The sequence below is a fragment of the Pagrus major genome, chromosome 9, assembly GCF_040436345.1.
Source record: "Pagrus major chromosome 9, Pma_NU_1.0".
NCBI lineage: Eukaryota > Metazoa > Chordata > Actinopteri > Spariformes > Sparidae > Pagrus > Pagrus major.
In genome coordinates, this window is record NC_133223.1 from 22,382,528 (window position 1) to 22,393,664 (window position 11,137).

Here is an 11,137-nt window from a genome sequence, read left to right on the forward strand (position 1 = left end):
TCTTCAGAGACACTTCAACAGGTGAATGTATGAATGGAAGAGAAGACAGAACTAGACCCAGACAAAGTGCCCACCCTGCTGTAGCAGTGAGAGTTGCAGTGGGCTAAGCTGATTACAGCCAGATAACCCAGATTAGAGCGGGGGCTCAGTCTGCTTTGGACAAAGAAACAACTCTGTGGCAGCACACTGCTGCTTTGTTCATTACCACTCGCACTTGGACACACTTGGATGGAGACTTTCACTCTGTGCATTCTCATACCAGACATGTTTCCCACAGTTTTCATGACCCCAAAACTGTGTCTGACACTTCTGGAAACCTTTGAGGGGAAACTGTCTCATGATGGATGTGCTCCTCTCCTCGCCTCCATATGGCCTGATTGCACTTACGCTGAGAGACTAATGGTAGCATCAGACCTAATGACAAAGACTGTCACGTCATGCGCCTTGATGAGGTTACACAGACACTAATCAGTTTGACGATTAATTATTCATCCGCGCAGTTCATTAAGGCAGCCGTGTACGGACCGGATACAGATATGGCAGCTGGAGTCGGGGATGTTGTCACCTTGATCTTTCACACGAGGTTTTGAGGAGTCATAAAGAGATAAAAAAAATGGACATCAGTTGCTCTGATAACAGCTCCATGAGCTTTAAATCATTCAGGAATTTAAAATTTAAATATTATTGATTACGGTGGAGCACAAGACAGGGTTAAAGGAAAAGTTCATCCAAAAATGACAATTCACTGAAAAGTCAGGTGGTCCACAAAATGTTTCTTCACTGCAAAACAGCGCTCCTAACAACTGAATTAGATGGGGACTTGTTTTTTTTTCTTTTTTTAATGTTTTAAAACTAAAAAAAAAATTAATATAGCTCCATACAGTGTCTCTGGGAGCCCAAATTGATTTGAAAAGTCATTATTTACTCCCTTTTTATAGCCCAAATCTTATGTAAATCAAAGATTAGTGCACCCTTGACTGTGCATTGAGGGTGTAAATAACATTTTTTCAAATCAATTTGGTATCTCAGGGGTTCCTGAGACTTGGATTACACCAAATGAGCTATATGCAGCCTTTTTATGTTAAGTTATAAGGAATATAAGTTATAAGGAAGTGCTGTGCTAGGCCCTCGCCTACAAATCTTGTCCTCCTGATGTGAGAAAACATGTTTATTTAGTGCAAACACCAACAAACGTCACATCATGATTTAAATAGGTTTTTCAATGAATGATTCAAAATGTTTATTCCCAATAATAATAAATCAAATACCAATATGAGTTATTTAACCATATTGTGCAGCCCTAGTATCAAGCATCATATTTTTATACTGGTATTTTATCAAAGTTTAAGATTCTGGACTCGTGATGACCGTCTTCATCTTCAAACAATGTAGACAATTTGTTTTCAATTTTTATTTCAACCATGTGAGTGCAAGACATGTTCCAGTAGATCATGAGCATACAGTGCACAGAACAAAAGGGCTTTGCCATAACAAGTTTGATACAGCAGAGTCAACAGAACAACTTGGCTTGAATGACTTCCCCAAAGCTGACGTACAGCTTAGAGAACAGTTATTAGTACGACTAAAGAAATGAATGTGGCACCATGTTGCTAGATCCAAACATCCTATTTTTACTTGGTGTTGTGCTGGTTTGACTTGAACCCCAGAACAATGATTAAACTTTGTCCCAAACTCAAGAAGTCTTAAATCCATCACTCGTAGTCGAGACTCACACATGACCAAGGAAAGACGGAGTACACTGCTTGTTGAGTCAGGTCCAACATCAAGTCTTCACAAAACTCACACACTCCACAAACCACTTCTTTTCAAACAGAAAGTCTTCCAACATTAATAAATTCAGATATAACTAAAACTAAATCATCGTGGAGCTGCTCGGTTGAGCTCGACGATGAGTCTGTGGTAGAACTCAGTTGTGTGTTTCTCAGCTGCTTGTCAGCAACTCAGCCAATACTGAAGTAATCCAAGACATATTTTAGGCTGTCTGCAGGTCAGCCTAAACACAGAGGTATGTTTCTTGAAGTCAGTGGAAATTTCACATTTGAAAAAAAAAAAAAACAGCAGCCATTTATTTTAGTCCTGTCTTCTACTTAGAAGTCTTCCACAACTGTGGCGTCTGTAACTTCATTCTGATTTAAATGTCGCTACTGGATGTTTTTATTTTCTAAGTGTGGATGAACAGGCTGGTGTCACATCAAAATAACTAACACTATTTGTTCTCTGTTCTTACATCTCACGGTCATTCATGCACAAAGACAACTGGCCTGCACAAAATTAAGTCATCAACAGGTTTTTTGAGTTCTCAGTAGGATCAGACTGGTGTGTTGATCTAAAAATGCAGTGGTCTTTGGATTAATCAGCCAGCCAATGTTTTCATCTTACAATATCCTTAAAAATCTTTTTCTAATTAGTGTTTTAAAGGGGCTCTATGCAGTTCTGGAGAAGAAATTCAAACTCAGAATTTTATTATTTACAACATTAATGAGTAATAATACAAACTCTGGATAAACCAGCTTTTTTCAGAGGACAATAAGGTCCCCAGAACACTGTTTGAAGTTAGAAAGGTGGCAGGGTCCGCCGCATATAAACAAAGTAAAACAGTATGAAGTTGTGTTGTCCTTTATTCAGTCATAAAAAAACAGTTTGTTTAGGCTTAAAAAAGAACAACAGACAATGAAGGTATTTCTCTTCTGATTAAAATTTCTTCCCCAAAACCACATAGTGCTGCTTTTATGTGGGCCAACTGATTCAATGTCTTTCACAGGCAGCAAAGAGCAATATTCTAGAAACCAAATGTTAAATTTGGAGTTTTATGCCATTAAATTGTAAAATGTAAACATGTATTGTTTATTTTCACAAATTAAAAGCTGTCAGGAGCTTCAGTCCAACAATATGAAATGTGAAAGAAAAAAACTCTAAGAACGATTAAATCAACTCCATAGAATCAACGGCATCATTTACACGCCTTACATGTACGTAGCACACTTTAAAATGTGGTTTAAGTTGATTCTTCGGAGTTCGTTTAAGGATTTTAATTTACTTTGTAACACATTTTTAAATATCTCTTATTGTGATGTAACGCAATAACTTTGTGTGAACCCAGAAGGGGGAATAAATCAATCAATAAACCGATTGGATTGATGAGGTCAGCGTCGTCTGGAGTGACTCCTGTCTCTACTGTTGCTGTGTCTCCTGCACCTCCGGCTGTAATGACTGTGACTCCTCCTGTCTCTGCTCCTGTTGCTGCTCCTGGAGCTGCCTCTGCTGTACCTACGGTGACTGTACCTGTGGCTCCTCCCCCTGCTGTAGCTCCTCCCGCTGCTGCTCCGGCTCCTCTCCCGGCTGGAGCTCGTACTCCTGCTGCAGTGGCTGCGCCTCCTTCTGCTGTGGTGACTGGAGCTACGCCTGTGACGACTGGAGCTCCTCCTGCGGTGGCTAGAGCTCCTTCTCCTCCTGCTGTGGCTGTGGGAGCGCCTCCTCCTCCCGTGGCTATAGGAGCTCCTCTCTCTGTGGGAGCGTTCCCGGTCCCTTGCTCGCTCCCTGCTGTGCCTGCTCCTCGCCCCCTCTTCCCTCCTTCCCTCCCGGTCCTTCTTCCTGTCCTCCCCTCCCTTCCTCTCCTCTCCTGCTCTGTTTTTCCCCAAACTTTGGGAGTGCATGCTGGATTTGGACACCTGCTTCTCTTTGCTCTCAACGACTTTGACTCCATTCACCCGGCCCAGGACCCCCAACATCACATCATTGCCACCGGGATCAGAGGCCTCCTCACCAGGACCAGCCTGCTCCTCTGTGGCTGGAGGTCTTGAAGCCTTACTGCTGCCCTTCTTCAACAGGTTACAAAGCAGTCTCTCCCTTAGCTCCTTCTCTCGACGCTGGAGCTCCAGTGCACGCTCCTTCTCCACCTCCACCCTCCGGAGTTCCTCCTCCTGCTTGCGTCGGCAGGCCTCCAGCTGCTGAAGTCGAGCCAGTTCCTCCTTCTGCCGAGACTGCTCCTGCTTTTCACGCTCCTCCCGTTCTGCCTTCTCTTTTTCTTGCTGCTGCTGCTTAACGGCCTGTAGGAGGAGATGGACACAATTTCAGTAAAGAAACAACGCAAACAGGGTTCCAACAAGTGTTTCCAACACAAGGTGGGCCACCCAGGTATATTAAAAGGCCGCCAAAGTACATTTGATGATCCATTTTAGCATTTATAGTTGTTTTTTTAATCCATCTGAAACAACAATGCCATCCGTGATTGATTAAGTAGTGGTCAATCTGCCCTCACTCTCCTCTCTACTGTCAATCACACAATCACTCTCTGGTATTGCCTCCCCTCTTGTAAACGCACCTTGTAAGTGCACCTGGTTGTTGCGATGTTGTTCAGTGCACGTTGGTTTTGATTGGCTTCATGATTAACAACAAGCTTCCTCCACACGTGGCTCACCTGTTGTTATGAGAATGGAATAAAAACCCCTTATCCATGGCTGACTTTATAAAACTTACTGCTGACAAAGAAAGCAGAAAGCTTTGCTGGTAGAGAGAAACAGAAAGGCTAGGCAGGTCAGTGTGCCTGTATTAAGGTGGACAATAAATGCAACACTATGTAATGTAAACAAACTCTTCAAAAGATTCTGAATAAAGTAGATTTTTGAGTCAAATACCTACGACGAGCAGCCCCTCCCCGCCACCAAACACAGCCATTGTGGGAAACACTGCTTTTCAAAGTCTCCCGTAAGCAATTTTCAAGGTATTCCAGCAACTTACATACATAGTTAATTACTCCAAATGATTATTTCACTTCCTTATTGTGCTATAAACAATCAAATGTATGACCATGAGTTCAACACATTTTATCTGGTGCACTCCTGTCTGATGACGTGATGACATGATGTATGGCATACTGTATAAAGCTAAGCAAATATAATGTTTTGGTGTGACCGTTCCCGTGTGCACATGCTCTACTAAAATCTTCTCTGTTAACAGGTTTGTATTTGTATTAAACTCATAATGTACTGACAACTAAGCCTCGTCGACTTTATTCTTTTATTCATCAAAGTGAAGACTGATGAAACCACATCAAAAAGGTTATACTCTTGTGAAACAGGAGGAAACACTTGCCGGGTTCTGTCCAAAGCTACCAAACCCACCTGTCGGCACCCATAAAGCCCACCAACTCCTCTGTTTTATCTTGTTTCTTTGAAAACTGAAGTGTAAAAAACACAAGTTGTGGTTTAAGGGTGGCTTTGTGATAGACTACTTCTGTGGTACTTTCTTGGAGTGTTGTCTTGATACTTAATGGACAAACATGCCAAACTATTCCTTTAAAGGTGAACCCCAACATTAACAGTCCTCTTTATTGTGCTTACTTTATTCTTTAGTGTTGAATATTCATCAGGCTTGTGAAGTTTCAAACATTAGAGCCTATTGTTTGCATTTGGCTTTAAAATTATCAGATAAAGTTTATCAGAGTTTTCGGGGAATCCAATGTGCAGATAGTTACCTCAGTGTTGGTGCGTCATTAGATACTGGATGGACGTGTGTAGGTGTGTTGGTATCTTTGTGTGCGTGTCGTACCTTGGCTCTAGCCAGCAGCTCCGCGATGAGCCGAATCGATTCCAGGTTGCGCTGAGCCAGCAGCAGCCTCCTCTCCTCCATGGCGATCTTCATCTGCAGCTTCTTCTGCTCCTCTTCCTGCTGTCGCCTCACTTTCTTCAGGTTCCTCCTCTCCTCTCTCTCCCGCAACTTTTGTTCTCGCTTCCGGATCCTCTCTTCCTTCCTCCTCTCCTTCTCCTCCTCTTCCTGCTCCTTCAGTTTCCTGGAAAGAAAAGGTAAATTATGTTACATGAATATCTCTTGTTACAGGGTGACTTTTTGCTATTAACTGTAGTCAAACAGGGCTTTGATGCAGTGTATTGTGACTTCCACAGCGAGTGTAAAATTAAATTAACCACACATGAATTGTTACCTTTGAGGTGTTGCTACTCATATCAAGTCATTTAAATGAGAGAAAAGTAACTTTTTCTTGCCTCTTCCACATTGGCACGTTTTGTAAAGTTTCTTTAAACTTAAGTTGACAAATGCTTGGTTTGGAAAAATGCAGAGACAAAGCTGTGTCCTTTTCAAAGCCTCAGTGTCATTCTGAATTCATCTCATGGTTAAACTTCTCAAAAGAAGCATAAAAGTATGAGCATAGCACACAGCTACCCAGCAAACAGTAATTAATAGGTTTTTTAATAAAAAATCTGAATTGGGGACATCTGAACTCTCCATTCCTCTTTTGTAATTGATCGTACCTCTCCTCCTCCTTACGTCGCTCCTCCTCTTCCTTCTCCCGTCGTTTCTGCTCCTCTCTCTGCCTCTCCAGCTCCTGTAACTTCAGCCTCTCCATGCTCCTCCTTTTCAGGGCTGACTCGCTCAGGTGTTTGCTGGTGTCAAAGGCCACCTGAGGAACACACAAACGCAAAGATACAAGGACAGTACTGAGTAAAACATCTTTTTAAACTGTTCCAATGGAGGAGCATTTGTGATGTTTTATTGCACTTTTAACAAATTGGTTGTACCTCTTTGCATTGTGTTGTGATATGGTAACTGCAGCATGTCCAGCAAAACCCAGACCAAAGTCATATCAACGTGGAATATAAAATAATTCAAGTCTGATGTTTTGACCGAAAGGTTTAGAATATTTTGGCATAGCAGAGCATCCCTTCCAGTGAAGAGCAGATGGTAGAAAATGTTTATTACAACAGCTTGATTGTAACAGTAATTAGTTAAATAATATAATGAGTCGCCTGTTGATTACCACTGTGCCTTGATTCAAGCTGATCAAGTAGGCATATGAGGTTAACATCAATTTTCAAAATACTTTATGTCATATGAAAGCAAGACTAAACCCTTCATGCTCAGGCAACAGCTGGTCAGTTTATGAGATGCTTCCTCTTTGTATATCTACCAACAGAACCTACCAAAACTTACAACATCTGCTTGTGTTCCTCATTTCTTAAACAGACCCTCCTTTCCTTCATCTACTTCATTTAGATTTCACAGTGAAGCTTTATTCTGTGGATTAAGAGTCCAGGCTCTCCCCTCATTACCTTGGAAATAACGATGACACAGCTTTAATTCTCATTCCACTAAAAGGTCTTAAAGCTGCTACATGGCTCTGAACAACACAATGTAATTGCTAAAATCTGCCTATTCACAACATCGCTACAGAAGTTGCAATTCGCTGGTGGCCTAACAGACACATGCAGATCTCTTATACGACCTCAGTGGTCAGTCAGACCAAGAATAACACTGTGTTACCTGCAAAGGTCTGCTTCAATGGGTTGTTAGTGGGCTGCAGGTACGGGTGATAAAATGAAATATTATATACACACTGCCGTGGGGAAGGATTTTACAGCGGTTGAGAGTCTAGAAAAATAATTTTAGCTGCGTCTTCACAACAGTGAATTAAAATGTACCGAGACATCGTCCACATGTAAAGTAAAGTTATATCCCAGAACATGCTGTGCAGATTCCCTCACGCACTACCCTACAATAATATTATTGAGGCAAAAGTTAAGCCATGCTGAACAGTTCTGCCGCCGATATTTTTTGCTGGAGCCCCATGCGTGAGCCGGCCACTGTCGACACAGGATTCTCATTGAAATTAATGATGCTTTCCCGCAAATATGGCTCCACTCTTTTCTTCTGCACTGTACTAGCTCTAAATTACGCCGACTTTCACGGCCTGCCAGGCTAGGACAAAGAAGATGTGTAAAGTGAAGAAGAAAGAAACACAAAGCTGTGTTCACCATTTACCTCACTAGGAGAAGAAGTCTGTTTTACAAATGAATTACGAGTTTACCCAACTTTTCTAAAAAGCCTGCCTCTTAAAGTTTGTACTGATCAGTTTCTCGGTCTAGGATTGACATATTATGGGAACTCAAACAATGTAGTCCAACTTAATTACAAACACCAGGCTGTGAACCTCAGAAATAGGAAGCATTTGAGAAATCAACTCATGTCAAGGTGCCTAAGTTTTTGGAGGAAATATTTCAAAAGTTCAGTTGAATAATTGGGTAAACTACTAATTATCCCTACCCGTGTTCTTGTCACAACTATCAACATCGATGGTGAAGTGCTTTGAGTGTCTTCAGTACCTTGATGTTGCAGGCCACTGCCTTTCCATCGTCTCCTTTCAACATCAGCTTCATGCTGCGCAGAGTGTCCATTGCCTTGGTGAAGCCACAGTACTCCTGGTACTGGACATAAGCCTCAAAGTTCAGATGACCCCCAAAACTGAATGTGTTGAAGTTCTTGTCCAGCATCTCCTCCCGGTACGGGTCCAGCATGGGGATGTCAACATTTCGCACCTACAAACAATAAAAGGTGGCACATTGACAAAATCGAATATGTTATTTTTGGCTCTTTATCTTAATATCAATGATGTGGCAATATAATATGTGACTTTGGGTGATTTCTTGCAATATTTAGATAAACATTTTGATATTTTAGAATTCAATTATTTGAGTGAAGTTATAAGAAATGTAATATTTTTTGCTGCATAAAAAAAAGCCCACACATGTAGAATACACCAGCTTGCAAGAGGGAACTACAGCTCTACACAGCCGTAACTTTCCATCTCCCTCATTATGTCACTCACATCAGCTGTGTCTTACAGTCTAGTGGGACATCACCTAATTTCAAACTAAATAAAATATTGTGAATCCCGTGTTCAGGTCAGTTTCCTCTCAAATATAGAAAAGCAGAAGCATGTACCACCTTGCCAAATGTCTGGAAGACCGCAATAAGGACCTCTTCAGAGGGCCGGTCTGGGAACTGGCTGTCCTTCTGGCTAAACCAGCGGCAGGGAAGTCCCTCCAGGTGGATGGTGTCAGGCCTCTCTCCCGGCACAGTCTCATTCATGTCCTTCGCATCGCGGAAGAAAGAGTCCCAGTCGTGACGTGTAGGGAAGTCCACCTTGTTCTCTACTGCACGAACCTTTGGGACAAAGGGAAGAGAAAGGTTGATATGAATTCAGGTGCCAGTTTATTATGTATTACAAGATAGAACAATGGCAACTTCAACTTTGTGGTCATTTTGGAGGCTGCTGTTTGTTGTGCTGAGAGGTGTTTCTAATAGTTGCGATCCACTAGAATGTGCACCTTACCTTAAGTACATCGGTAAATCCACTAAGTTTGATGCTCTTCCCATCCAGACGGCTCAGCAGGCTCTTGACCACCGTCTTGTTTTCCACCTCGCCCTCAAAGCGGATGAAGTCCATGGTGCTCTTGGAAATTCGCAGGGCTGAAAACTGCTCCGGAGCAACCATGGCCTTTACCCTCTCCATCACCTCCCAGTTGGAGATGCTCTTGCCCGGGAGCTTGAGCTGGGGCAGAGCCACACTGATGGTCATTTTGGCAATGGGCTTGAGGTACAGGTTGTACTCAGAGGAGAGGCACACTGCCTCTGTAGTGTCATGGACAATGGTGGTCATTGTTGCTGAAGCCATGAGGGAAGCTGGAGGGAAGCTGGAGGGAAGTTGGAGAGACAGTACAGACTGTTAGCACTTGTTAACTGTAGTTGAAATAACTCTGACTTAGAGGACTATTTCTAGTGCTTTTACTTTAGAATAATTATATACCATTTTACAGTTTAATTCTGTTGCATTGATGATTGGCAAACACACTGGTCTCATACAAAATTAAATAAAAAACATTGCTGACGATACCTATCCTCAATGTCCCTCATAATTGGAACTAATTCCTCATAAAGCTGTACTCAAACTTCAAACTCAACTAACTAAAAGTCTGGTTCGGCTGTTATTATCATTTATACAGACCTTCAATTTCTTCTGAGGATATACATCTAGCGCCAGATTTCTCTTTACAAGCTTCATACAACTAGCTAGCTAACGTTAGCGTTACTAGCTTAGCTGTTACGTTAGAATTAGCGATAAATTATTTATGTTGGCTCCATTAACCAAGACTCATTTCAAGCTCTGGAAACGCATTTTGTTGTCTGTTTGTGTTAACCCATTGAGAATAAACGTTACGAAACTTTGTTTGTATGCTAAGACGTAAAAGCTAGCTGTAACGTTACTAGCTTAACGCTAGCTGTAAAGTTTAGCTAGCGTTAGACCTTCAAGAGAGGCTAACTCGAGGGCTTTCTAAAACAGACAACTAGCGTTAATACCATAAACGATATTGTCCAAGATTTTAGCTTATAAGCGCAAACTGTTTTATTTAATAACAACGGCTTACATCAGTGTTATCTGGAGTTAGCCGTAGGCTAGCGTAGGTTAGCCTGAAGTGTCCTGTAACTCTATCGCTGTAGCTTTCAAACAAAATCCGCGATATTACATAACGTTATACCACATTACTACAGTGAATCTAACCGCCACTCACCTAACTTCAGTTAGCCTCCAGAGAAAAAAACAACAACACACGTATTGTGTTGATTTGCGAAGAGCCAAATACTGTGGAGAAAAATGAGAGAGAAGCCAAACTACATGTCACTTCCGCGTTCAGTGAACTTTGACCTCAAAAAGAACCAACGTGCAGCAACAATATGGTGACGTCACTTCAGAACAGTGACACCTTGTGGAACATGTGGTGAAGCGTCATCCTCACTGTCCGGCTCACACGTTTGGTTTTAGACAATGCTAGAATGTAACTAAGTACATTTACTCAAGTACATTTTATTGATAGCTTTAGTTACTAATTACTTTGCTAAATATAAACTATCAACTAATAAATGATGACAAATTATTATTGGTTAAAGGGGCTATATGTCGTTTTGGAGAAGGTTTTCAATATTTACAATAATAATGAGTAAATAGGACAAACTCAGAAATATTCATTTTTTCCAAAACGGAATAAACAAGCTGTTCTCAGAGGAAAATAAGGTCCCCAGAACACTGTTTGAAGCTAGAACGGTGGCAGGGTCAATAGCTTCCAGGTTGTTTGACCGATCGACTCGAAATCGATCATAAATGTCGTCCTATACTGGTTTAATTAGACACACCTGTTTTTATTGGATTTTGCCAATTTTTTCCAGGGTCTCTTGGATGTTCAGGACAAGTTTAAACCTGATCCAGTGCAAAATAAGCAATTGGTTAAGTTCAGAATACCCATACAGCAAAGGGCCTCAGTTGGACTTG

General features: G+C 41.6%; 1 protein-coding gene across 2 annotated transcripts; it reads right to left on the minus strand.

Annotated features, from left to right (window-relative positions):
* Nucleotides 1–1,391: 1,391 nt before the first annotated feature.
* On the minus strand, nt 1,392–10,464 carry akap17a (A kinase (PRKA) anchor protein 17A). Of its 2 annotated transcripts, XM_073474184.1 has the most exons (8): nt 10,383–10,464; nt 9,146–9,506; nt 8,758–8,976; nt 8,136–8,348; nt 6,288–6,436; nt 5,569–5,809; nt 4,343–4,438; nt 1,392–4,067 (listed from the first exon to the last, which is right to left on the minus strand). In XM_073474184.1, the coding sequence occupies exons 2-8, from the start codon at nt 9,485–9,487 to the stop codon at nt 3,165–3,167; spliced, it is 2,163 nt and encodes a 720-aa protein (XP_073330285.1). In that variant the 5' UTR covers nt 9,488–9,506; nt 10,383–10,464; the 3' UTR covers nt 1,392–3,164. The 2 variants fall into 2 exon arrangements, with proteins under 2 accessions (XP_073330285.1, XP_073330286.1); XM_073474185.1 differs by lacking the exon at nt 4,343–4,438.
* Between the last annotated feature and the right edge of the window lie 673 nt (nt 10,465–11,137).